Source organism: Kryptolebias marmoratus, linkage group LG8, assembly GCF_001649575.2.
Source record: "Kryptolebias marmoratus isolate JLee-2015 linkage group LG8, ASM164957v2, whole genome shotgun sequence".
NCBI classification, from domain to species: Eukaryota; Metazoa; Chordata; class Actinopteri; order Cyprinodontiformes; family Rivulidae; genus Kryptolebias; species Kryptolebias marmoratus.
The window spans coordinates 21,686,376-21,712,762 of record NC_051437.1 but is presented as its reverse complement, the minus strand read 5'-3'; the positions used below and the strand labels follow the sequence as shown (position 1 = coordinate 21,712,762).

Below are 26,387 nucleotides of genomic sequence, written 5' to 3'. Positions count from 1 at the left end.
ATTCCAGGTTGTTTTTGGTAAAACTCTGAATCTTCTTCCCAAACCAGAATCTGTTTTAGATAACAGTGCCAGCGTGTGCAACATTTTACAATCCAAAAAAGGTGACACTCAACTGTCAACATTGATAAAGTCAGAAGGAAAATATAATTAAAATACATACAGCATTGTGGCTAAATGAGCCCTTAACTTTTTAATATTGTGCTTGTAAAAAAGACAGACTTTCTCATGATCTCCTAAAGTGGTCTTAATTATTAGTTCCTTAGACTTTCTAAAGATCTTTCAGAAAATATTATTTTAACTTTAGCTGTTTGGTTCCCCATCAGTTTCACACCTGTGGTTTCTTATTAGATAAATATCTGAAAAAGTCTTCAGCTGATTCAATGTTTTCATGATGAGTGTGCTATTCAGATTTTGGGTTCACACTTTAAGCACATGCTGCCCTGTCAGATAAACTCTGATGTTGACTCATTCACTTTCCTCACCACACACACACACAGCTGGCCGAGCTGCCTGCCGCTGGCCACGTCTCGGTCACACGCTCCCTTCCTGCCTGTGCGGAACGTGGGAGCTGCTGCGGTCCCAGGCTTCCCACACTTCAGTGTTAATGACTCCAAGGCAGCCTGCACAAAGGAAGTGTGCCCTGCTGAACAAAGACTGAGTGACCAACCCCCCCTCCTCCTCCTCCTCCTCCTCCTCCTTCTCAAAACACACACACACACACCCAAGAAGGCAGGGTTGTCAACAAGGCTTCCAGGCACACCATCTGGATGGATTGTGCGCTTTTGTCGACCAGTGGAGCATGGGAGACGCTCACACCGTGAGAATTGGAGAGGCTGAAATAGAGACGGAAAGTTAAATGAAAAGAATAGAAAGTGTGTGTGTGTGAGTGAGAGAGTGTGTGAGAGAGAAAGGTGGGAAACCTTCAGATTGGTTTGATAGAGATGCTTTTTAAAATATGTAAAGGAAACATTCAGAAGTTGTTGTTTTTGTTTTGGAGAAAGTGGAATCAATCAGTGAAAAGTGAATTCAGGGTCAATAATTTAGGGGATAAAATTACACAATAAAGATACAACAAAATAAGCACTACGAGCACAAAAACCTGATGAATCCTGATGAATGTTAAGCTTGATGACCATTTCATTTCATTATCACGTTTCAACTAAATATCAGAAACAACAAGCCTCCTTTTATTTACTTAACATGTCTTTCCCCTTGTTGCACTTGTAGTAAAAAGTTTATCAGGCAGATGTTTTTTCCTCCATGTTCCCACCACATATCACTCACTATTGATACGACAGCAAGGACATCTCCTTCATTGGGAACCATCATCTGAGCAACAAGAGGGACGGCGAAGGGCCCCTCCCACCTGTTTGTTTGGACTGGGGTCCATTATACCCCATGAATTCAACTAATTTATTCACATTCTATTGTCATAACACTCCTTTGTGATTGGCCAAACACTGTGAGAACCGACATACCATCAAGTCAACGAGAAAGTTGGCATAGGTATTTAAGCGAAGGAGGTTCTGGAGGGTAAAAATCAGAACCTCAACTCCCTCTTGTACCCCACACAAACCTGAATTACATGGATGCCATCTGACTGAGCGTTCATCATGAGGAATCAGCGCACAACGTAAGTTTAAATCCTCAGGAGCCGTTAAATTTATTTTAGTCTGGCGTCAGGAAAGTTTTAGGTTGTGGTTTAGCATCATGATTCTTTCAGCAGTTTGAATTAAATATGGCCCCCCTGGCTTTGAAGCATGACATCAAAAGAAAGAAAAATAATTTTTTGTCATGATTTTGTGATTCCCAGCTCATTTATGAGCTCTTAAAAACATATTGCATTGTTTACCTTTACTACACTATCAAGCCCTTAGTTTTGAGTACTTTGAATTGAGAACCAACTCTGAGTCAACATTCGCATCGTTTTCCTGTTTAGTTTCTTCTGTACATTATTTGCTATTTTAATCATTCATATTTCAAAACAGCCCAATCGGGAACAGTGAGCTTTGACTTTTATAAATTTTTAAATTCACTTAGCTTTATTTACAAAAATTTCCTTCTTAGAAACACATTGAGATCTCTTCAAATGATTTCAAAATGTTCACTTAAATCTACAGCAGCATTCGTCTGAATGAATACTTTATCTCAGCAGGAAAAGAAGTTGTCACAGAAAAAACTAAATATTATAGCATAACAAAATCAGAAATAACAGCTCACCTTTATGCAAAAGATGAACTGTTAAACATACCTGCTCTGTTTTGCCTCCTTTAAGCTTTTAGCTACATATTGTACTAATTTTAGCTTTTAGCTACTGTTCTTGTTTCAGCTTTTTATTGTTCTGCTCAGTTAAGTTTTTGTTCTGCTTCTTTAACTTCTGCTTGTTTTAATTAGCTTCTTCAACAAATTCCATCAAAGTAGTTCAGCGTTCACATTACATTTATTTGCAGAAAATGCTATTTTTTCTAGTTTTAAATCTGGTTTCATGTCTTTTTCCTCAGCATGTGTAAGATGTTGGAGAGGAAGTGCACAGACAAAGCACAGAGACTCTGCTCCTCTCTGGAGAGCCAGCTCAGCACTGGGATGAGCGGCTCAGACATGTGGGACAAGACGGTGTCCCTCTTCACGGTGAGGAAGACCTTCGTTTTCCACAACGGTTACACCAAATCCTCCAGAGATGCTCTGAGACTGCTCCGCTCGCCTGCTGAGGATGTGGCTCCGCCCTGCTGCCAGTGATGAGCGGATAAACAATAAGAACAAAGATGAAACATGTGGGACCAGAAATACTCACCACAGCTGATGCTCCAACTTGTGAGACAACTTGAAGATGCTTAATACACAAATTGTTTTTACATGGAGAAAAATAATTAAGTGTATTTGCCTCAACAGAAGTGAATACTAGAAAATGTTCATTAGATTATAGGTATCAATTTTAAGATTTAACCCTTCTTACAATTGGTTTTATTAAACTGAGTCATATTCCTTTATATAAAAGGTTAATGTTTATGCCAATGCATACTTTTAGTAAATGTTTTAAGACATTGTAAGTGATCCTAATGTATTGCTGAAAATCCCAAAGGTACAAAATATGCATTCATGTGCAATTTTAATAAAGGATTTTCTTACTTTATGTTTGTACAGATTATTCTATAACAAAGGTTTGGGATTATTATGAGCAGCAAAGTTATGATCATGTTCAGCTCGACAACAAAGTGCTCAAGAATCTTGGTGTATATCGCCCTCTAGTGGCAGTAACTTAAAGAAAACCACGACGAAGGAAGCTTTGGGTCCAAATCATCATAAATCCATAAGTGAGTTTTATTTTGAGATGTTATCTCCAAGTGTGCTGCAACTAAAAAGGGTGAAAATGATGACAGTAAAAACAAGGAAAGGTTTGTTTTTGCAAATATCGATTAGTGTCACCTTTTAAACAACTCCATAAAGCACCGACCGCCTTCACTGAACTGCTGTTTGGTGTTGGAAAAGCAGGAAGGGCACTTCAGTTAGGGGTGAGGGAGGAAAGCACTGCTGGTTGGAGACATTAAAACAAAAATAAAAACTTAAGCTACTCTTTATGATCTTCAGACATGTGCTAAGACACCATTTAAAAAGGATCTTCAGTTATTACTTTTGCTTATTGTGAGGAATTGCAGAAAACACAAAGGTGTAGCAACTATAAACCCTAAATTAGCCAAATTTAATGTACCGCATCTTATCTGGTTTTGCCCTTTCACTCTGTTATACAAAATGGTAGAGATAATCCATCAAAGAATAAAACTTGCAGCAATTCTTGCCTTGATGAATATTTTAAATCCACAATTCACTCATAAAACTGATTTTAAAACCATTTGTATTTAATTTTTTTAAAGAATATACCAACAGTGACATGAACGCAGTCACCTGCTGATCCTTCTCTAAATGTGCAAACGAAAAACAACAAAAAAAAAAGGTTACCCTCAATCAGACTGAAATTATTACAGCTTTATTCTTCATACGCAAGTTCAAAAAGCAGACATTCAGCGACAGGTGAACATCGTAGCAGCAGAAGTGAGCAAATCAATAATAAACTGGGGGGGAAATTCACCACGAACGGAGCTCTGAAGCAAACAGGGCAGCTTTCTGTCATCTGCAAGTGTTGATCAATTACTGAGGGGGAAACTTTGCTGCTTTCCATAAATTATTCTGGGAATGGACACGAGCGTGTCGTCGGGCAGCTCTGGAGTAAATCTAAAGTGAACAGAGTGCAAAGACAAACAAAAACAGTGAGAAGGAACTAAAATGAATAAAATCATTAGTCAAAGAGCAAAGGGTTTACGGATATAATGCAAGTTTGTTTTTATTCATTTAGACATGTCTGATATTTCATTGTAACAGATGGAATCTTTCATAAGTTCACTTCAAAGGCATAGCTTTATGGAGGAAAAACAAAAAGCCAAACTTGTTCTTTCTTTTTTTTTATTATCCCCTATCTGCTTCTGAGGTTGATGAAACAAACCTAAGACACATTTTATTCTTTCCCTGTATGTCAATCAAATTCCAGTTAGAACCAACGTTTAGATCAAGAACCCAGAGGAGAAAAAAACGGCGGGAGCTTTGCAACCGCGTGACAGTGGAAACTTCGGCTGTTCTCAAAATCCCTGACCAAAAACAAACTTAAAGCAAACAAACAAAAGGGGAAAATAAGATCAAATCAAATGCCACTCCTACTATGATGTGGGTCAAATCAAAAAAAACAAAACAAAAAAAACAACATTTTAGTTACCTTAACATTGCACCCTAATATTGGGGGGGNGATTTGAAACAACAAAAAAAACCCAACAACAACACCAAAAAAAAAAAAAGAATCATCCCAAAACAGAATTTAGGAGTTACTCCAACCAAATATCAACCAAATCATCGACATCTGAACATGAAGATGTTAATTCTGTTAGCTTGCCATAAAAAAACAGTCAAGACTCAATTTTCTTGACGGTAAAGTGGAAAACACAAAATGTCTTAAATGGTCAGTTGGTTCCTATTTTTTTTTCTTCCTCATAAAAACAAATCAGATCTTTAAATCAGACTGAAGCAGTTTGAATCAGTGGGGCGAAAACGTAAATTATGCTTCAGCGTCCTCTTCAGCCAAAGACAGCCTTGTGACATTGTGTTACAGAGATGGTGCCAAAAGTGAATGAGCTTTATTTTAATTATTACTTTTTTGTAGACTACACATAGTTTCATTTGAGATGGCATATGGGGGTGGTAGCTGAATAGGAGGCATGGTGTTTGCTAATTGTGTGTGTCTCAGTGTGTAAACAGCACGTTTTTATGAAGTCGGTGCGTCTGAGGGGCGTGATTTGATGTTGGATCAGGGCAAAGAGTTCAACAAATCCTGCATGAAGAGGTCCGGGTCTGGTATTTCAGAAAGGAGACCTGGAGAGGAAAAGAAACAAAAAAAAGTTCTGTATTTAAAACTGAGAAACAATAACCAGAAAGTGTTCTTGCTATAATAGAGAATCGGGTCTAACTTAATGATCTTTGGGAATCTGTCCCATTTCAAGGATATTAATCTGTCCCAAGCTTGAGGAGTACTCAGATGAATCAGGTGTGCGTGTATACTGACCTACAACGTCAAAGAACTCTGACATGGACTCGGCTGGCATGAGTTCATCCTGGAAGGCCCTGAGCACGCGCTCTGAGGCCTCGTAGATGGGCATGTCGTTGTGACGGACATATTCTGCCAGGGAGAAGGACCAGCCCCCTTCTGTGTTGCTGGTGGGTACTTTCTGTAAACAAAAAGTCAACACAAACAGTTGTAGCCAGTAACTAAATCCTAAACACTGTGATCAATGCAGGTCTGAGACTTTTTTTCTAAGCTGTAGGATATTTACCCTGAACATGTCATAGACAAGATCCACCAGGCCCCAGAAGAGAAGCGGTGAGCGATAAACGGCATATTCCTTTGGCGTTTTATCTGTGAGTCTGACAAGGAAGACAATAAAAACATGTTTGTGTTTTGTCATAAACTATGTTGAGAAAAAAAATAACCTGTCCTAAATGCAGCACACAAAACAATGACCACTATAATCAGCTCACATCACACTAATTTTCACTTTCTGCATTAGCTGCTGAGTCTAAGGTTCTTTTAGTAGTTTTATAAAATCCTTAATGGTTTTAGGACCTATTTATCAGATTTACCTTCAACCGAACATGATGGGTCTTTTGATTACACCCAAAGTAAGAATAAATCTTCTGTGAGATGTTTTTATTATTATAATCCTTGTTGCTTAAGGTCAGATTTAAGAATTGTTTTCTAAACTAAGATTTTCTCTGAGCACATCTTAGTTATAAATGCTGTCACAAAGTTTAAGATACAATAAAAATACCAGCAGTAATACTGGCTCCCAAATTGCACCAATGGAACAAGACAGTTTGATGTGGCCCATTTCTAGCTTACTTGTTCGTGGAGACTGCAGAGATCTTGCGAGAATGGGCAGCGACCAGGAGTCTTCGTAGGAAGTACAAACGTGAACTCCTCCACCGCTCCGGCGGCATAATATGCATGGCCAAGATGGTGAAATAATGTGGTCCTTCAACCTCATAGGAGCTTTCCACCCATTTCTCACAAGGCTGCTCCTGGAAACTCTGCAGGTTCTTCTCTTCTCGTGACGTAGCTCGTGTACTGCAGGGACAGATTATGTGTGTTGAAAATGGGCGAGAAGATTTATGGTAAAAGTTTCATCCATGTCAGCATTAATAATGACTTTATGTTTCCTATTCCTGGGGTTAGAGATCATTTTAAACACATATCTATATTAAAACACACACAAAAACAAAGACAAGCCTCGTACGTGTTGAGTACGTAGAGCACTGTGTGGATGATGTAGGGAATGAGGTGGATGTTGCTCTCGCGGCCCCCGCCTCCTGAGTCTACACTGAATGACTGTTCGGTAGCAAAGCGAAGGAACAGCAGTTTGGTGTCGTGGATGTTGAGTTGGTAGGTGGGCTCCCGCTGGCCTGTGCACTCCTGAAGATATGTGTTGTGCCTGTGTGACAGCGAAACAATACAGAATGATTAATTTTGGGACTCAAAGAGAGAAAGCGTTGCTCTGTAAATGTGTCCTAAAAACATGCGGTTACCTTGCTAAGCATGTAGCAAAGGCTGATTCTGGCACATGTGGGCCCCACACAGGAAGCAGTCCATTGCACTTGGTGTTGGCGTTCTGAAGAGCAGCACTTTCCCACTCCTCTCTCCCACGAGCCAGCCTGATGAAAGGAAAAAAGGGAAAAAATTGTTCTTGCTACAAAGAAAAACGCAAGGCTGCCGAAAACCAAAGCGTACTATCAGCATGAGAGTGAATGATGGTGATAAAAGTGACCTGACAGCTGCCAGGTGGCAGTCGTAGTGGACTATATTGAAGTGCGACACCGTGCTGTAGCCTTGCTGCTTGCGAGGTTTGTTTTCAAATTCCTCCAAGACCACACGCTTTGTGAAAGTGTAAATGCCCAGGACTTTGGTTGGCTAGAAATAAAAAAAAAAGAGAGGGAAATGTTAATTTCAAAATAACATGAAGTGTGCCAAGTAATTTTCTCAAAAGGTTTCTGAGTATCTGACATCCAAGTGAATATTTTGGACATACATTTTAACTCATTTCTAACTAGAGATCTATAAATGTGATGTGTTTGATATATAAACTTCAGACATGATGTGTTACCTGGAACTTGTAACCTTCTCTGCAGATACAGCAGGTCAAACCCGGCTCCTCTATCAGCTCCTCCATTTGCTTCAAAAGTGAAGTCTTTGTAACCACTTGACCTTTTTCATTTGTCTGAAAGGCAAATACATAAAACACGCAAATAAATAAATGAATAAAACTCTAACACAAGCTTATGTAAAACTGCTGTTAAACAAAGTCACAACAATTACCAACATTAAAAGAAAAAAAAGATTATAAAAACAGTTTAAAGAAATGAAAGAGTACCGTCATGCCCAGAGTTCCCAGGGCCTTCTGTCTCATGGCCATGGCCATCCGCTTCTTCTCAGCTCTGGTTTCCCTGCGAGCTGCTTCAATCTTCAAGTTGACGTCTCTGTGCTCCCTTAGTGCCTCCAGAAGGTTCTCCGCCAGAGTCCCAATGCCTTCATCACTGGAAACCTGCTCCAGCTTGTGCAAGTTGGTTATTGAATCTGTGCCTATGAGCACCTGGGCAATAAAGACGATGTCCGATAAGGTTTGATTCATTGATTTGTTTGTAAAATAATTGCTTGTGTCTGTGCTGGACATATGCTTTATGCAGAGCCAAGATATTCTGTACCTGTGTGGGTGGATGCTGGGTAGCCAAACCACGGAGTAATCTAAGAATGAATGGTAAAGCTGGTCTAGACAAGAACTTCTTCCAGACATCTGCATCCAAACTGAGAAGAGTTCAGATAAAGAAGAAAGGCTTTAAATATCGAGAAACTGTATTTAATCCAATCAGAGCTTTAAAGAGATCATCTTCAGGCACTTTAAAGCAGAGGGTGACCTACTTTTTTGCATTGGGGATATGTTTCTTCATGTAGTCCAGTGCACTCTGTGTGATTCCTTTCTGGAGAATGAGATCTTTCAGCTGATGGCCGTTGCTATTATTTTTGATTCCAGCAGCAATTTTACAGAAGCAGTCCAAAAACACTTTGTCATCTGCACTGTGCTCCTCATCGTACCTTAGAGAACAAAAAACAAAACAAAAATGAACACCCAAACACTACAGAAGTGTAGTTTGCCAGATTTGATGATCAAACTTTTATGCTGGTGTAGATTCTCAGTCATCCAGGCCATGGTAAATTCAAAAAAAAGTTAAAAAACAAAAACAACTGGACTTCTATTCTGTAGCTGACGTCTTCAGCTACAGAATAGAAGTCCAGTTGTTTTTGTTTTTTAACTTTTTTTTGAATCAAACTTTTAGAAATTAGAGGCTTAAACAATATATCCTTAAAAAAAACATCATATTTAAATGAGAGGAGGCTGACACTTACTTGTCGAAGTTGCAGCACGGTTTAAAGCGTTCCACCAAAATCTTCATCTTCTCCAGTTCACCAAAGGACAAGTATGGAACGATGCGCAACAGACCCTGCAGCACGCTGGGGTTTGAGCGTACAAACGGCGTGTTGATCTGATCTAACAACATCACAAGCTGATCTTTGTCTCCTGTGAGCAGAAGATTACCCTGCAACAGAAAAAAAAACAACCTCACACTTTAGACCAAACAATTTTAAACTCCTTGTTTGTAATTGGATTGTAAAAAGGCTGTTCTCAAGTGGAGAATCCAGTTCACAGTTTTCACCTTGTCCTCTGAAATCTCAGCATTAGCTTCATCCAGGATGATCTCCATGATGCTCAGGACCTGTTCTGCTATAGAGGCTCCACCACTGTCCTTGCTCTCCTGTTCTGCCACTAAAGCCTGGAAAGAATGACAACATTAAGACACTTAAATTAAGATTCTCTTGTCTGACTTTTTACCATCACAACATTATGGTATTCACTGAAAACACTTACCAGGTTCAGAGTCCCCAGCATGACATTGAGTGTGTTCATCTCAGGCCTCACTAGTTGTTGCCTATTGATCTTGACCTTTACACAGTAACTAAACAGCTTCAGCAAAACCTAAACAACAACAAAAAATATGGTCAATGTGTTATAACTTACCCTTATTATAACATGTGATTTAAACAATGCAGCCTTTCCCTCGGTCAAATGCACAATTCTTAGTTTAAAGCTTGATTTTCTTATTGTAGGAAAACAGATGTGGCTTACGGTGAGCAGATGTCGTCCTTGTTTGAAATCTTTGATTCCAGACAGCCGGTTGAGCATACACTCCAGTCCTCCACACTGTGCCATGACCCCCGCCATCTTGTACACTTCTTCATCGTCTTCTTCTTCATCTGCAGTCAAGCGAGGCACATTATTCCCCATTAGTTGCGAAAAATATTCGCGCTTTCACCTCGTTTATGAATTCCAATGTGATAATAAAAAAATATAATACAACTGGAGCAAACCACAAAAAGACTATTCTATTCTTGACAAGCAATGACTAAAACAACTTGAAATCTAACCTGTGGTCGAGTCCAGTGACTCTATGAACTCCTCAGTGGCATCTCCAAGTAGACCTCTCATTCGATATATGATTCTCATCGGCTCACCCTGTAGAGGAAAAAAAAAGCCATCAGGCCTGTTTTACTGGACTATGTCTTTAATATAACAAGCACCTCACGAGAAGCTGCACAGTTCCAAAAAGTTTATAATTTACTGACAGACTAACCTCATTTGTTGGGCACCAGACCTTCTTGTAGACCTCAGCCACAGACAGCTCTAAACTGATGATTTTGTTGTTTACCAGCAGCTGAGAAAAACAGCAGGAAATCTGATAAATATCTTATAAAATGATTTTAGAAGTTCCTAAGAAATATAAGACTAAGTTAAAAAAAAAACTCTAAACTAAGCACATCAGGTAGAAAACCATTTTACCTCCATGCCACTATCATCTTCTAGAAGAGCCACCAGGTCACAGTCCTGACAGATCTTGTTCTTGATGTCTCTCATTAAAGGGCCGATGCCCGGCTCGTTGCTGCTGTAGGGGTTTCCTGGCATCCGGCCCTGCAGGAAGTCCTCCTGCTGGGGATCTTTTTCCAGAGTCACAAAGAACTCCGTCACCTCATTCTCCTCCTACACAGAGAATTAAATAAACAATTCAAATTAAAGCTTTATTGTGAAAAACCTTTCTCAAGAAAATCTACCAGAAACGCTGTCAGAAGAGTATTCAAAACAAACAAAAATGCAACATTTAGAAGCCTTAGAGAGGGTAATTCTATTTTTTCTTTGTTTGAAAATGATTATTATTAAAGATCTTTTTACTTTTTTAAAATAAAAATCGCAACTTACCGGGTAAATGATGCTGCACAGTCTCTCAAAGATGAACACGGGTGTTCGGTAATCATCCAGGTTGTACCGCTTCGCAGTCTCTATGCAAACCGCCATGAATGCTTTGGTTTCAGACTCTGTGCCTGTACAAAAAAAATACATTTTCTGATATTTAGCACACTCACAATCTTCATTTTGCATATGAACAGGATCATCAAGTCTTTGTAAAAAGCTAAAGTACATTTTTACCAAACCACAAATAATTCACAACAGTTTATCTAAAAATATATATAAAATAAATATATCTAAAAATTCTAAAGTGACAGAATTAAATTGAATGTCTGCTGATTGCGTGTCATGCAGACCTGTTGTCATGTCCTCCAGCATCTCGAGGAGCATGTCCTGAGTCTCATCGATCAGCTTGGTGCGCTGCACCACCAGCTTCCTCAGACACAGATAACCGTTAAGGACTGTGCCGACCAACCTACTCTTGAAATGGCGCTTAATAGACTCCACCTCCACAAAAGAAGACAGCAATCCTACAGAACACACAAAATCAGTCTTACAGCCTTCACAGAAGAATTCCTTGAAAAGTTAATTACTGGATAAAATTAACCTGTATAATTTATCCTGTTATAATGAAAAAAAGTCTCATTTAAAACCTGCTCTTCTCAGCCATGCTTAATTTTAGAATTAATTAAAAGGAAAAAAGAAGGTAACAAACCAGTCAAGCTCTTGAGGGCGTAGCCTTGCTGTAGGTCTGTGCTCAGTGTAGCCTCCTCTAGAGCAAGGAGGTTGGCTATTTCCTGATCAGAAAACATAAAATCAGAAAATTAATAACAAATACAAAGAGACCATTATTACACACTGACCAAAATGTTTGCAATATATTCAACAACAATAAAAATGTAATAAACAACAAACTGTGACATCATAATTAATGCAGAAATTGTCACTCGTATTATTTCATCCTAAGTTGACGTTAATTTATATGAATGACCAACATTGTATTCCATGAAAAATTGTCTCAAACTTTTATTCTTTTATATTTTTCTTGCGCATTACCTTGGTGATCAGGTTACCGATGTAGGGCAGAACCCCGCGGGCAGCCAGATAAACCTTCCAGTGTGTTGGTTTGATCAGTTTTTGATACAGGCCCAGATATTCCACCGCACACTCTCCAGCAACACTCAGCTCATCAAGGTAACTGACAGACAAACAATGTTAATGGTTATAATGACAACTTTTTAAAAAATAATTTATTAAACCTTCTACAGTATCTTTCTAAATGAAGCCACAGTAACACCTATTTTTTCAGGCTGACAGAAGTATTTAAATACTAAGTTTTAGAACAAGACATTTTTATAGGCAGATCCTTTTTAAATTTGCATAAATTAATGAGCACAAATGATCGTACTGTTAGTCAATATGTTGGCCATGTTTATTTGATTCAATTGTTTTTTGTAATAAAAAAGAAGAGAAGTCTATTATCCTTTTAAGTATTGTACATCTGTAATACATGTGGTAGTTGTTTGTCAGAGCAAGTTCTATATTGGAGACTCAAACCTGGTGAGCAGGTCCAGGACCTGTTGCTTGCGGCTGGGGATTGTGGTAAGAGCCTCCACAATAGTGCAAGCTGCCTGTCTTGCGGCCTGGGTGGCAGGAGTGAACAAAACCTGCGACAAAGAATTCAGTTTCTCAGCGTTGTGCACTTATGCACAAAGCATAGCTTAACAGTCATGTGTAAATGTTTCATTACCTGCCGAAGCCAGTTGTTGTGGCTCAGCTTGAGCAGGCGAGGGAAAAGACCTTCACCTTTCCTGGACCTCATGAACTGCTTCCACTTCCACACATACTTCTCCAGCAGATACTGCTTCCGCAACTCAGCTTTCCCCTGAGGCTTCGACACAGTTTCCTGGCCTGTGGTAAAGAAAATAAACCAAACAGAAAAAAAGGTTATAAAGAATAATCGTGTGACTGATGTACTAACATTTTGCCAGACCTTGTTGTACTCACATCTAGCTGGGAGACACTTCTTCCAAGCGTCATAAGATGCTTTAGGATCTTTCTTTAGCCAAAGTTGAGCCTGGGCATGAATTTCGTTACTGTACGGTTTGACTGTGGTCAGGGACTCAATTGCAGCATCCTTTAAACACAAGCAAACACACACTGTGTAAGAAGAGAAGACCTAAATACAACTGGCAAACATGGAACAAAACGACTTGCTTTGTTAACGGGTTTCACATAATCAGCAAATGCTTCAATATAATACCAGGATAAGAACATGTTAAAAGCACCAATATGGATGAACAAAATTTTGCCAATATTAATAAGACTGGAAGACTTCTTGCAGATTTTGATATCTTGGCAGTTATAAACATTTATGACTGATTTCACTGTGTTTTGGTCTTAAAACGTCTATTGCAAGAGAAATGAGAAAAAAAAAAAATTATGATTTTTTTAGTGTCGGAATTAATGAGGGCATCCAACATTTGTTTGGACTCGTCTGTAATCGCCTGCTCTGCTAACAGGGTACAGTTGAGTTGCATTTTTTGTCAAATACGTTCTACCTAAAGGTCTCAAAAACATGAAAACAACCCAGAAACAGACAAACTACACTTATGTAATAATTACCTTGTTTTTCTTGCTAGTTGGTGCAGGGGGCTTTATCAGCTTTTGGAGGATTCTCAGGCACATCAGAGTGATGTTCTCAACGACAACAGGTGTTTTTATATTCACTGACATGAGGAACAGACTGAGAGCTACAAACACACACACACAAACAGACAACACGTGAGTTTTAAACTGAACTAAATCAATCAAAAAGTAACTAAAACCCATTTCTTGTCCCGTACCAGTAATGACCAATGTGCACAGCACTTCAAGCTATTTTATTGACAAGATATTAAGAGAAAATAAATCCTCTTCTGAAATGTTCTCAAGTAACCAAAAGCAACCTTAATGTGCAGAAGTACTGTAGCTGTACTTTGTACTGTTGTTGTAGGCAACTACTGCAGTAATACACAGAATAATAAAAGTTACACAGACTATATCATAAGTTACTTTACGTTCACACTTACAGATGATCAGGAAAAACAAATAAAAAGATGATATCTTGAAAAATATAGAAGGAACGTGAGCTTACCACAACGCAACCTCAACTCCCAGCATCCTCCCTCTTTGGAAATGGAGTCTGTCAGCAGCAACATTTCATACTGCAAATTACTAACCTGGTGGGGGAAAAGGAGAAATATGTTCATATTAAAGCAGAACTACAGTAAATTTAAAAACAACTCAATCCAATAAATTTGCTGTTTAACAATTTAGTTCAGCTTTCAACAGAATATGTCGGACAACATACCAAGTCAGGATTAGCCCAGTGACCTTTGAGGGCAGCAGACACCTTGGCAATGATGAGGTCGTTCATTTGCTGGGTGGCTTCTGGATGATCTCTGAAGCAGAAATATATGAAAGGTTGACACAATTTGTCTGTTATCTCAATGGATTATATTGGCAACAAAACAAAAAAAGCAAAAAAAACAAAAACAACTATTATTGTACTTAAATACGACAGGATATGTGAGTCACACCTGGTGAGGAGACAGATCAGCTGCCGCACTTCTTCTCTCATGGCTGCTGTACCTCGTCGTAAGTTATACTCAAACAACTCTCGAATAAGACCCTGGAGGACGAGGATCTGCCGGAGAGCTGGGTTGGTGGCCAGTGCACGCAGCAGTGTGATGCAGTGGCCCGTGACAGCTGAGGCACACCCGTAACACTTGGTTGATGAAGTGTGGCCACAGCCGAGCACAGACAGAGCCCGGTACTGACTGGCAGTAAAGGTGGGCTGGTGGCTGCTGCTGCTCCGGGAGGACTTCGTGGCAGCCTCTCTCTGCTGCAGATCATACTCCAAAAGCTCCTTACGAGATGCAAGCACTTTCTGTAAACAAAAAGTTAAAGACATCATTAAATATGGTATGAAAACATCTAGTGCTTCCTACTCCTAAGAACTTTTTCCCTCTTTGACCTGTATTATCTTAGAGAGCTCATCAAATGATGTCTTGCAGTCTCCACTGTACTCCTGAGCCAGCTGCTGAATGTATCTGTTCACATTAGCAGTAGATGTGCCGAGTCCTGCACCTGCTCCAGTATCATCCTGGAAGCAACAAAGGAGAGAATACACTCACACAAAAATGTATAATTCAAGACTGAAACATACTTAAGACTACGTTTGAAAACACCCTTCGTATGATGTATGCAAGTGAGTAGAAATCAAAGGAAAATATGTAAAATACAACATACATTTCACACTTTGCAAGCATGCTCAAAGAAATTGTTTTATAAACATTCATGCATCTAAAATTCATTCAACATTTAGTTTTATTTTCAGAGTATTGTTCAGGTGTCTCTTGTGACTGACCTGCGGTTTCTCTGGTGCTGCCTCGTTGACTTTAGACAAGAGACTCTCTAACTGGGGTCTGTGTCCCATCAGCTGGTGGTAGACCCGGTCAGCTTTGTCCAACAGAGTGTTGATGTTAGTTACAGCCTGAAAAACAAATACATTCAAGATTAAGAAAAAATTTTAAAAAAGAAAAAAAAAGCAGAGAAACAAAAAAAATGCCACAATTTTCTGGATAACTTTCCAAATGGACAGTGAATTTTTGACTATTTCTTTACAGAACTCTTTTCCTACGGATAGTTTCTCACCTTTTTCCTGTCTTCCTCGTTCTCAATTGGATCCACTGCACAGCATGGTTTGGCATACAGCATGAAGTCAAATCTGGCATACTTGCAGAAACCACAGGCATTGCACAGGAAGGGGTCTTTTTCATCATAGTTGATAGACCTGAAAAGAAGCAAGAAAAGAAAAGATCAGTTAAAATCTTGTTTTTAATATCTAAAATTACCTTTCAGGGCAAATCTGAAGAGGGAACCTAATGTTTACCTGCACTTGTGGCACTGATACACATTCTCCCCGCAGTTGCCACACACCCCAGGGTTTGCAGGAACAGAAGCGCTGCAGCGCGGACACTGCAGGGTCTCAGTGGAGGCTTGATAGTTCTCATAAAAATCCGAGAACTCAATCATCAGGTTGGATGCGACAATAGGCAAGGGAAGGTCAATTTTCACCTCAGTCTGTCCTGGGGTAAGCTGAACCTTCTTGGCTTTGTGCCAACGAGCAGGCCTACACAAAACAGACCACGTAAATGCAACAGCTTCAAACTAATGTGATATAAACTTTACATTTAATTTACAGAACAACAGTGCAAAAGACAGAAGCACTTGAGTAAAACATACTTATTCTTCAGCTCCACGATGGCCTGTACAGTCCTGTTGTTGTAGTAGAGATTGATGGTGCGGACCATTTTGGTGCGTTTCAGGTCACCAATCTTTACTGTGACTTTGCTGATGGTGTGGCTGCCAATAAGCTTGACAACTTGCTGTGTGGTGGTATAACGAGTGTCCACTTTGATTGACGACAGTTTAATATTCTGGAGGAGAAAGAGAAGAAAAACAAGTTTAAAATGACTGACATTTGTTTATGCTAACGGATTATTAGTTTAGATTTGACCTTATTCTGTCTACATAATCAGAACTGTGCTATGATTTGTTCTACAAGCAAACTTGCTGAACAATAAATTACAAATACAGAAAGCTTAACTAATAATAAAAAGACATAACATTCCAAGTATGTATAAACCAAAATTGAAATTTACCCAGACACACTTTTGTTTAGCTTTTAAAGTAAATTTCTGTAAGGTTGAGTTTGACTTACTGAGAAGGGAACCTCTGGGTTGTTGCACACTAAGCAGGGGTCACTCTCCAGATAAAAACCATCAAACTCCACCAAACCAGAAAGAGTGCTGCAGGAGAAAACCATGGGTCATTTTATGTAGAAGATGGTTAAAAAGTTTGTTTTATGTACAAGAGGTATTTTGTGAATACATACTTGTAAATGTTGGAGTTGGGGTGATTTGTTAGAATATGGTTCTGTGCTCTCAAGATCTCCACAGCTTTCTGGGAATACTCTTTCAGCTGGAACAGGAAAGAAATGTGATTAAAAAGATTTTCTATCAGTATCACTGTGACTGCAATGTTCTGTGTCAAAAATACTAAACAAATTAGGTTAAAAACCTTGAGCAATGCACTGTGGAGAGTTTAAACTTTCAATTACAAATTTAAATAGAGTCAAATTGTCAACATTTTGTAAAGAACATGTTAATTTTTTTATAATCACTCTGTGAGATAAAAAAAAATACCAAGACAAAGGTGGGTAAACTACACAAGAGCATAAGCATTGGAATAAACCAAACCTTTTTCTCTGTTTGAGGAGTTTTGAGTGAGAAGTATCCAAGTAAGTCAACAAACTGGGCAGCTTTGCGGCCATATGCAGGAAGCTCTGGCCAGATGGCCCAAGTCAGTTCGAGCAGCAGCTCCTGCTGAGATTTGCTGGAGTTCCTGTAGGAAAAAAAACACAGTTAAAGACACAGGCTGTAATTTTACCATTTTACAAATAATGATTTGTTCAGACTTATAGGAATGTGATGATAAAACATTATCAGTCTAAGTGGTTCAACAGTACCTGTAGATATGCAGTGCCAAGCAGTGGGCTTGCCAGCGCACAGCGGATGAGTTGGACTCGAGCAGGAAACAACGCAAGAACTGAATCAACGTCTCCTTGTCTGCGAACTTGTTCAGCTGACTGACCAGAGCCATGCACAGCTGATCTTCTTGGCTGCTCACACTGTCACCTGTGATCAGTTCGACAAAGAAAACCGTCAGAAGACAAGCATCTTTTTCATGCAAAATATCATGAACATGCTGAAGAAGTTTAAGGAAAACATATTTTAACATCTCACCCTCTTTGTCTTTTTCTTTGTCTTCTTTTTTGCTTTTCTTACTCGAAGATTTGCTCTGAGAGGACTGAGAAGCTCCCGTCTGTCCAGCACTACCTGAGCTGCCTCCTGAGACCGATGAAGAGGTAGAAGAGGAGCTGGCCAGCACCTTGCTTCCACACAGGGCACAGGAGAGGAGCTGAAGGAGAACTGGAGAAACACCCTCATCCACTAGGAAGCTGACTTGGAGCAGGAAGTACAACACAGCTGAACAGCAGAGAGCACAAAGAATAAAAAAAGGAAGAGCGTTAGGAATACAGGCTTTAAATGTTTACACTTTTGTTTGGAAATGTTTGGAAACAACTTACAGTCATCCTTCATGCAAAATTTCTGCCAGTTGATTGTCCTCTGAGTAGCAATCTCAGCACATGCTTTCAAATGTTCCATCTGCAATAAGAAAAAAACATTTACTTGTTACACTGGCAACAACGATACTCAATTAAGACGAGGAAGAAAAAACCCCAAAAAAGAATGGGGATTATATAAACAAAGATGCTAAATTAAACCCTTCAACTATGTAGCTTGCTGAGAAAATATATCTATTGAAAGGGTACTTACCAGACTGATGAGTGTGTCATACTGCAGCGCAGAACCAGATGTTGCGGTGACCACGCCGGCACGAAGGAAGATGCCCTGCTCTTCTAGAAGCTTCTTGATGCTGCGGACATGTGAGTCGAGAGTGTGCAAATCTCGAAGCTGGCGATACTTTTCCTTAGAGCCACAGATAAACAGCAACAGCTTTCTAACTTGTCTCCTGACAAATGGTGTCTGCTGGATCATAAGATACTGGGAAGATAAACAAACAAAAAAAACCTTAGTTTGTCTTTTGCAAACAATGAACAATCACATGAAATGGAAATATACTTAAGACTTACTTCAGATAGATAGTAGAACCAAGAGTGGTCGAATACAGGAGGTGGGATCCGTGGGTTTGCATCAGCAATCTTCTTTATTTGATATGGCAGCCGGAGCACCATTTCAGTCAACAGCTGGGAGTAGGCTTCAAACACATCAGCAGCATGTCCCTAAACACAAAAAATAACACTGAGTAATCTTCCAAATGATTTGAACAAAAATAAATGCTTCACATGTAAAAAGTAAACGGCCCCTGTTCTTGTGATACCTTGACATACTGCCGAAGGAAAAAGGGGCTCATGTCAGGGGGTGAGGAAGCGGTGTGGGGGCGGAGGAGCTGACTGGTGGTCACAGGCTCCTCTTCACCCTGTTGGCTCTTCCAGAACTCCAGGAGTGACTTCAGCACATGTAGACAGTACTCAATAGCACCCAGACTGAGCAGGGCTGTTGCTGTCGCATTGGAAATCAGGGAGGATGACTAGAAAAGAAAAAGTAGTAAAGCAACAGCTTTTTAATTATTCTGTATGTACACTATTTACTTATTTCAACACAATGCAAGTTTGTGCACTTTATCGTTCAAATTCAATCACACATTATGTTAGAAGTCTAATTTTTTTTGATTGGTGTCTGAAACCACACAGTGGTATTAATACATTTTTGAGTACACAAAGAAAAAAAAAAGAATATACATGTGAAAAATGCAGCATTATAAAATAGTAACAATGATTTACCTCAGATGAAGATTTAGAGCCAGACTTGGTACGAGACATAAAGACGCTCAGTAACCTCATGATGACCAGGTGGACTTCATTGATGGAGCTTCGCTCATTCTTTTTCGACACATCCTGCAGAGAAATTCCACGGATTCAGCAAATCAAGACATTCTGAACACAACACATGAAAAAACAAACAAAACATTCCCACTGTGGTTACCTTTTTGTGCATGCCAAGTTCAGCAATTAGCTGTGCAAGTAGGTCATCCAAGGCGCCCTTATCCTTTTCATCCTCCCCATCAAGGTCAGATGTCAACATAAGTACAACTTGCATGTATGGGATGGCTTGAACTCCACCTACATTGTGGAGCTGAGAAAGGTGTTGCAGCAAGCGCTCCAGTAGCATAAGACGAACCATGTGCAACCTAATGACAAATTAAAAAAAGATCTGTTACTAAATTAAACACAGTGAGTCCACTACAAAAATAAGCTTAAATTCATTATACTCTGATGGTTATGTCTGGACATGGATAATAAATAAAGCTTCAATACTTCACAGGACAGACATAACAAAGTTTATGAAGTACCTAGTGTTTTACTTGAAGACTGCAGCAGTTCCAGTGAACACTATATTATTGTGGATTTTTACACCAAGTAAATAATCCATCAGATTATATTTTTCAGTGGTGTGTCTAACATTGTTGGATGCAACACACGTTGCAAAGCAAACTGACTCAGTCTATGTACGATAACTGTAAACTGCAAGTGTAGGTTTTTTTTTTTAAAATGGCAAAGATGTGTTCTGCTGGCTCTGTTGTAAACATCAGATACCTTGGCTTGTCTGTCATGAATATTTTTGGTGTCTCCCAAACAGCAGCATCATGATCACAGCCACAGGTAAAACACTGACCGCTAATCAGTACTTCAAATAACCCCACACCTGTCAGAGTCTGACCTGTTGCTTGTGTGGATGTCTCCCTCGGTCTCTCCTTCTCCTTCTGAGCCTTCACCTTCCTGCTGGGCTGTTGTGGTACTGATTGCTCCAGTACTGGAACTCACACTGCCTGGACCAGCGGGGTGGCCTTCAGCTGTTGTGTCTCCATACGCACTGCTGCGTCCTGAAACTACACAAAAATGATGGGGGAAAAACAAATGACAAACTACAATAAAGGTTATACATAATTCAAAATAAAAAAATTATATGTGGTAATTTCAGAAGGATTGTGTCCTTCTGGGCTTTTTGGGATAACATACAATATATATTTTTTTTAACCTCAAATAGCTGTGAGGGGAAAAGAAGGAAAGGTGTGGTAACTTATTTAGGTGCTGAAAGATGAAAAACTAAAAAAGAAGTAAAAGGTCTCATATCCACTGACCATACTTGGGCATATTTTTCTAGTTTTTGGGCGGTACATATTTTATTTTAGGCATGCATTTTTAGCATTCATTATATTAGACTGGCCTAATTTGTTCAAGCAACCCACCACTGTGCTCCCCTGCTACAGAGTCGATAGCAGAACCCCCACTCTCTGAGCCCACACTGCCGCCGTGCTCAGCTGGGGAGGTCCGCAACGTAGAGCCATCAGTAGCAGCTGTGCTGCCCTCATCATCTGATGCCGGGGCTGAAATCATAGCAATAGCTGTAACAGCAAATACACTGCGGTCATCTGGCCAGGATACATAATCTTAGTTTATTATTGTTCACTAACAAGCAAAAAAAAAATTTAGCACAATCGAAATACTTCAATTTGTTACTGCTTTTTGATTAATCTAGTACATGAGTGTTATTTAATTATAAAAAAATAAGACTGACTACATAGGGAATCTACAAGGATGAAAAAAACAGCTTTATAAATTTATTAAGTAAAAACAAACAGTACTTTTGTTGAAGTATTAAGATGTTTGTGAATACTGATAATCAATATTCACACACCATTTTCCCTCTTAATTTTAAAATGTAAAGACTTTTAAATTGAATTAAGACTAAATTTATAGGAATGACAATAATAGCCAAAAATGTGTTGTGCTTATTGCATACTACAGTGGGAATTGTGTTATTACCTGATGCAGTTGTGTCTGAAAGGGTGCCAGCATCAAGTGATGAGGAGCTTGGAGCCTGACCAGACAGGCCAAGGCTCTGAAGGCCAAGAGCACTGCTATTGCTGCCTAAAAAAGGGAAAACAGTAAATTTAGGTGTTGCTTTAATCTGAGAACTCAGATTTTTTCTACTCTTGAGAACATATAAAGCCAGGACAATACCCTATTGTACATGTGTTGTTCATCTTGTCAATAATGTCCGAATCTATCTGTAGTTCATACAACAGTTTTAAAGACAATCTTGAATGACGTAGATCTTTTATATTTACTTTTTAGAGTTTAACTCGACAGAGTTTATGCCTTATTGGTGAATTCATAGCGACTTACCTTGTTGGTCCTGCTGAAGGCTGAGAGCAATAGCCAGCTCTACCATAGTTTCATCATCAGCGTCAGGAGGAATGTCGAGCATTGGGGGGAAACCCTCAGCTCCAGCCAGCAGAGCCTCAAGAGGAGATGGGTTTCCATTGTTAACATTCTCTGCAGTCTCCAGGACCATTGACTCAGACTGGGAACACCACAAAAACAGTGTTTTAATCAGCATGTGCCTTCCTTAGATTTAGATGTATTCACTTGTAAACTTATATGAGGCATGCATACAGGTCACATACACTCGTTTAAGACAAATTAACTTTCACAGCGTAAGAGTAATATTGTTTACAGCCCACAGACTATTTCTCCTTTCTGCCTCACCACCATCTCAAAATCGCCATGATCCACTTCATTCTGCTCCTGGCTCTCCTGTCGACCTTCGTCTCCTCCAGTCATCACTGATGACTGCATTTTGTCATCTGCATCATCGTCGTCCTCATCATCCTTATCTCCTGATCAAGAACACCAAACACAAACTTAAAAACCCTGGATACAACTTAGACTGCAAGAATACCTTGTTAAGAGTACAGCATAAGCAATATTGTTAATATTAGTTTTCTAAAAACATTTGATTTTAAAAAAATTTAAAAAAAATCATAAAATCTATGACATAAATTCTAAACATGGATATTTTGCATGAAACTTACCAATAGGAGTGTTAGAGTGTGGGGGAGAGGGAAGTGTCACGTGACGTCGTTTGTTTCTTGGTCTCAGCACTCTGATCAGAGCTTGTTTACAAGCAAAGCTTACAGCTGTGTCCTGAAATGTTTGGGGTTTTTTTTTTCACAAATACAGTATGGTTGAGTTATGAGTCAATAGTCTTTAACTAAAGTGAACAATGAAGGAGTTCAAGTTTTAACTGAAACTGAAAGTATGTTAAACAAACTTTTCTTTCAATCCTAATATTTTGTGTGAGATGAAAAATAAAATCTTACTTACAGGGCACAGCAACATTTGCATGTAGATTTTGGAAGCTACATTAATGTAATCCAGTTCACATGTGCAATACGCATGGATGATGTCTACTAAGGCATTAACTGTGGCTTCCACATGTGTTAAGCCTAAAAAAAGGGGAAAAAAAACAACTTTGATTGTACGCAGAGCCTTGTATTTTGCTACAGTGTACATGACAGAAATATAGATGTGAAATTCGGGGTTTTAAGATATTCGCTTACCAGGCAGACAAGCAGGAGCAAGAAATGCATTCTTTGGTTTCTGAGAGTGAAGCTTCCAGAAGTTGTTTATCAGCTGAGCAATAAAGTTACAGCTTTCACTATCCACAAGTTTATGTCCATCCTCTGCTGTGTCTAATTTAAGTAGACAAGAACATTAAATTGTATGAAACTTTCAGTTTCTTCAGCTGCCACAACAAAAGCCATTATACAAACAGAATTTCTGGGACAAAAAACATATTGACAGGCTCTCCTAACACTAAAACTATGTAGTTTTGTAACCATAAACGAAAAGGCTTTTTCTCAGTCTTTGCTGCCAGCAAAACCGTCTCTTACCAGAATCATGGTGCAACGATTTGGTTTCTGTGAAATGCACCAAGTTGTTGGGTCTCATGATTGCAATGGAGCGGGCAGTGATCACCAGCCTCTGGAAGACATCTGGGTCGAGCTTCCTCCCCTCACGGCTGCAGCTATTCAGACACTGCACCGCATTACTCAGCAAGGACTGGTCCTGATGAAATAAGAGGGATTATATTTAATACAACAGACTGAGTGCTTCGAGTTAGGTTTGAAGGTTTATTTTGCCCCTCTGTGTGTGATTTCCACACAGACTATTTATGTGTAAATAAAGGACACAAATAACTTGACATTTTATGACAATGAATTAAAAATCATACTTATCAGTCCCATCTAACTTATTCATACAATTAAATTAATAGGCTTTATTGAAAGTTCATCAATATCACCTCTATTTTAAAGTTTTTTAGACAACAGGATATTTGTGAAATGAGTTTATATTTTCCCTGACTTGTCATCTCATTAGTTTAACAATACCTTTTCACCCACAGAAAACTAAACAGACAAGTGAATGCCAAATACAAATCAAAATGCTGAGAACTCCTTTAAAACACTGTGCTTTAAGGACATCATAATGTTTTTTCACCTTGTGATTGTGGTAAGCAGTGCGGCTGGTGTGCAGGCTAGCAAGAAGTCCTTTGGTTTGCTGCTGCACACCTGTAGGAGTCGGCATGGACAAGAGCAGAGTGGCCAATTCCAGCGCTGCAGCTTTGTTCTTCTCCTGGAGGAAAGACAGTAAAGCACGACACAAAAACTTTAATTCTACTTATTACTTTTGAAGGAATAACAGAATAAAGCTTTAATATTTACCTTCTCACTTGATGAACCCACAGCAAAGCAACTTTCCAAGGCTTCAAGTGAGCTGACCACCAATCTAAAAAACAAAGGTAGGATTATTTCTGCCTCTTCCCTTGATTTAACCAATAAAAATACTACTACTACCAAAAAAAACACACACTCTCTTAATCGGTTGCAATCTGTGCTAATCTAAATGACAAACAACACTAAATGCAAGAAAAAATGTGAGAAAAAAAAACAACAACAACTCAGAGTTTGTGCCAGCGTGAAGATGTTGCATGACGTAAAGAATTACAAGCATGGACACACGAAGAGGCACACATGCACTAAACCAACCAAACAAGCAGAGTAAGGGCAGTTACTAACCGGTCCAAGGTGGATAAGGACTCTGTTTCACAACTTTTTTTTTTTTGTGGTTTTTTTTATTTTTGGGGGAAAAAAAAAAAAAAAAAAAAAAAAAAAAAAATAAGTGTGAGCATCACAGAAAGAAACGAGTGAAAATAAATGATTCAGTTGAACAAAAGAAAGACATGCGAGAAAAGATGATCACAAAAGCCATGCACTGAACACTCTGAAGAGAACTGGCTTTGTCTGAGCTGAAGATCGGACTCAACTTCCACTATAATTAATGAAAAATACTTGATAGCAATGAGTAAAGGCAAAAAATAAAGATATATGTGTATTGTTGCAATTGTGACATGCTTAAAATAAGCATTTGAAGATTTGTAGATAGTTTGTTCCACCAATTAACAAATATTTTAAATTAAACTGACTAGATCATCTTATTGCTAATGTCACACAAAATCAACAAGACAACACAATAATACAAGAACTAAAGCAGCAGATTTGATTAAGTTTGGTGAGGTTGAGGTTTTGTACTCAGAAAGTAAATTGGTATTTCTGCAAGATAAAATATCAACAGTAAATAAAAAATAGCTATGATTTAACACATCTTAATAAAAATATATCGATCATGTGTGAGTTTAACTCAACTATGGGGGAATTAGAAGTGTAAGAGTCAACAACTGCAGAGTGTGACGCTCATACCTCTCTAGCACAGTGCCACTGGTTGTGGTGGGGGTGGCTATATCTCCATCAGAGTTGCCACTGCCTTGATTTAGGCTGGGACTGCAGACGTTATTGACTGATGCAGAGGAGAAGTCCTCGGGTGGATCTTCAGGCCAACCAAACTGCTCCTTAGTTTTACCATAGATCTTGACTGAATCAAGCATGGTGACTCCAGCTGGATCAACTGATGCTCCGACTTCAGGAAAACAAACGGGACAAATAAAACGTGCATCAGAGGACGTAAACGATTTGAAGATACAATGCTGTCACCAAATTAAAGGAAAACCTGTGATTTACATTCATGTTAAAACAGTCGTACAAAGTACACAAGTCTCAAGTAATCTGTGTTTCTTTTTTTTTTTCCAATGACAGCATGAGTATTTTCAGCAGTGGAAGGTGGATTATAGTAAGTAGACCAATTTAATTTTTTCTTCACACTTTTAATCCTAATCTTACTGAATATGGACAGCTTCTTGTCAGCCTGCAGGGCCTCCTCTCTGGTGAAGGGGAAATCAAACCAGCGGGCTCTTGTCAGGTTTATCTGCATGGTGCGGCCAAAGACTTCCACGTAGGAAGGAGCCCTCTCGATGGCCTGAGTGCCCATTTGTACTCGCATGCCTGTCATCACCATTGAACTGTTGTTATTCACCACTTCTATCGTGAATCCCCCGGGCTAGAAAGAAAAAAAGACAAAGGCAACAAGATTTAAGAGAAATGTTAAAATTTAACACATATTTCTACTTATACATTTACAAACTTCACTGTGACATTCAGGTATGTCGGTTACTTACATATTTAGTTTGGATACTAATGCTTGTGTTAACAGTATTAAACCTTAACATAGAGATCCACAGAGTGGCTTCATATTTATGCATGAAAAATTAGATCAAAGTTCCAAGCAGCCAACTCAAAGCAGCAGTTCATAAAGAACAATCTATAGCAGCGATACCCACACAAAGAAGAGAGCACAGGACTGTTTTGTTCTTTTTCTGACAGAGTTATCAGTTAAAATGTCTCTACCTTTGTGTTGGCCACATACATCCCTGTGGAGTTGAGCCTGTGTTTGATCTGCTGCCCGTTGTAGACTTGCAGCAAGTCGTTACCTCCAAACTCCACCTCCGTCAGTTGCTGGTTGTGTTCAAAGAAGTCCACGGGGAATGTCACCTGACTGGAGGTCCGAGTAGCTTT

At 39.1% G+C, this 26,387-nt stretch overlaps 1 protein-coding gene across 12 annotated transcripts in view; it reads right to left on the bottom strand.

Annotated features, from left to right (window-relative positions):
- Positions 1 to 4,310: 4,310 nt before the first annotated feature.
- The window catches only part of ubr4 (ubiquitin protein ligase E3 component n-recognin 4), a 45,030-nt gene continuing 22,953 nt past the window's right edge, over positions 4,311 to 26,387 (bottom strand). For 5 of the 12 annotated variants that reach the window (XM_037976862.1, XM_037976868.1, XM_037976867.1 and 2 more), the window contains 60 exons: positions 26,220 to 26,383; positions 25,656 to 25,872; positions 25,179 to 25,395; positions 24,498 to 24,530; positions 24,144 to 24,207; positions 23,920 to 24,054; positions 23,313 to 23,487; positions 22,980 to 23,111; positions 22,744 to 22,865; positions 22,452 to 22,563; positions 22,126 to 22,256; positions 21,763 to 21,940; positions 21,400 to 21,504; positions 20,823 to 20,978; positions 20,294 to 20,462; positions 19,559 to 19,763; positions 19,357 to 19,470; positions 18,894 to 19,103; positions 18,646 to 18,795; positions 18,329 to 18,556; positions 18,079 to 18,157; positions 17,735 to 17,977; positions 17,458 to 17,626; positions 17,189 to 17,333; positions 16,825 to 16,910; positions 16,651 to 16,738; positions 16,173 to 16,366; positions 15,820 to 16,059; positions 15,582 to 15,720; positions 15,295 to 15,420; positions 14,902 to 15,030; positions 14,465 to 14,814; positions 14,236 to 14,326; positions 14,020 to 14,104; positions 13,509 to 13,636; positions 12,891 to 13,020; positions 12,634 to 12,794; positions 12,441 to 12,550; positions 11,940 to 12,081; positions 11,599 to 11,680; positions 11,240 to 11,413; positions 10,896 to 11,017; positions 10,482 to 10,679; positions 10,276 to 10,356; positions 10,070 to 10,157; positions 9,771 to 9,898; positions 9,513 to 9,620; positions 9,301 to 9,417; positions 8,993 to 9,183; positions 8,507 to 8,680; positions 8,293 to 8,392; positions 7,962 to 8,180; positions 7,695 to 7,808; positions 7,359 to 7,501; positions 7,120 to 7,245; positions 6,831 to 7,025; positions 6,437 to 6,661; positions 5,871 to 5,961; positions 5,603 to 5,765; positions 4,311 to 5,412 (listed from right to left, as the gene is read on the bottom strand). In XM_037976862.1, coding sequence (XP_037832790.1) covers positions 5,348 to 5,412; positions 5,603 to 5,765; positions 5,871 to 5,961; positions 6,437 to 6,661; positions 6,831 to 7,025; positions 7,120 to 7,245; positions 7,359 to 7,501; positions 7,695 to 7,808; positions 7,962 to 8,180; positions 8,293 to 8,392; positions 8,507 to 8,680; positions 8,993 to 9,183; positions 9,301 to 9,417; positions 9,513 to 9,620; positions 9,771 to 9,898; positions 10,070 to 10,157; positions 10,276 to 10,356; positions 10,482 to 10,679; positions 10,896 to 11,017; positions 11,240 to 11,413; positions 11,599 to 11,680; positions 11,940 to 12,081; positions 12,441 to 12,550; positions 12,634 to 12,794; positions 12,891 to 13,020; positions 13,509 to 13,636; positions 14,020 to 14,104; positions 14,236 to 14,326; positions 14,465 to 14,814; positions 14,902 to 15,030; positions 15,295 to 15,420; positions 15,582 to 15,720; positions 15,820 to 16,059; positions 16,173 to 16,366; positions 16,651 to 16,738; positions 16,825 to 16,910; positions 17,189 to 17,333; positions 17,458 to 17,626; positions 17,735 to 17,977; positions 18,079 to 18,157; positions 18,329 to 18,556; positions 18,646 to 18,795; positions 18,894 to 19,103; positions 19,357 to 19,470; positions 19,559 to 19,763; positions 20,294 to 20,462; positions 20,823 to 20,978; positions 21,400 to 21,504; positions 21,763 to 21,940; positions 22,126 to 22,256; positions 22,452 to 22,563; positions 22,744 to 22,865; positions 22,980 to 23,111; positions 23,313 to 23,487; positions 23,920 to 24,054; positions 24,144 to 24,207; positions 24,498 to 24,530; positions 25,179 to 25,395; positions 25,656 to 25,872; positions 26,220 to 26,383 — 8,756 coding nt within the window. In that variant the 3' untranslated portion in view covers positions 4,311 to 5,347. The remainder of the gene's footprint in view (positions 5,413 to 5,602; positions 5,766 to 5,870; positions 5,962 to 6,436; positions 6,662 to 6,830; positions 7,026 to 7,119; positions 7,246 to 7,358; positions 7,502 to 7,694; positions 7,809 to 7,961; positions 8,181 to 8,292; positions 8,393 to 8,506; positions 8,681 to 8,992; positions 9,184 to 9,300; positions 9,418 to 9,512; positions 9,621 to 9,770; positions 9,899 to 10,069; positions 10,158 to 10,275; positions 10,357 to 10,481; positions 10,680 to 10,895; positions 11,018 to 11,239; positions 11,414 to 11,598; positions 11,681 to 11,939; positions 12,082 to 12,440; positions 12,551 to 12,633; positions 12,795 to 12,890; positions 13,021 to 13,508; positions 13,637 to 14,019; positions 14,105 to 14,235; positions 14,327 to 14,464; positions 14,815 to 14,901; positions 15,031 to 15,294; positions 15,421 to 15,581; positions 15,721 to 15,819; positions 16,060 to 16,172; positions 16,367 to 16,650; positions 16,739 to 16,824; positions 16,911 to 17,188; positions 17,334 to 17,457; positions 17,627 to 17,734; positions 17,978 to 18,078; positions 18,158 to 18,328; positions 18,557 to 18,645; positions 18,796 to 18,893; positions 19,104 to 19,356; positions 19,471 to 19,558; positions 19,764 to 20,293; positions 20,463 to 20,822; positions 20,979 to 21,399; positions 21,505 to 21,762; positions 21,941 to 22,125; positions 22,257 to 22,451; positions 22,564 to 22,743; positions 22,866 to 22,979; positions 23,112 to 23,312; positions 23,488 to 23,919; positions 24,055 to 24,143; positions 24,208 to 24,497; positions 24,531 to 25,178; positions 25,396 to 25,655; positions 25,873 to 26,219; positions 26,384 to 26,387) is intronic. The other 7 variants (XM_037976865.1, XM_017417701.3, XM_037976869.1 and 4 more) reach the window with 5 other exon arrangements.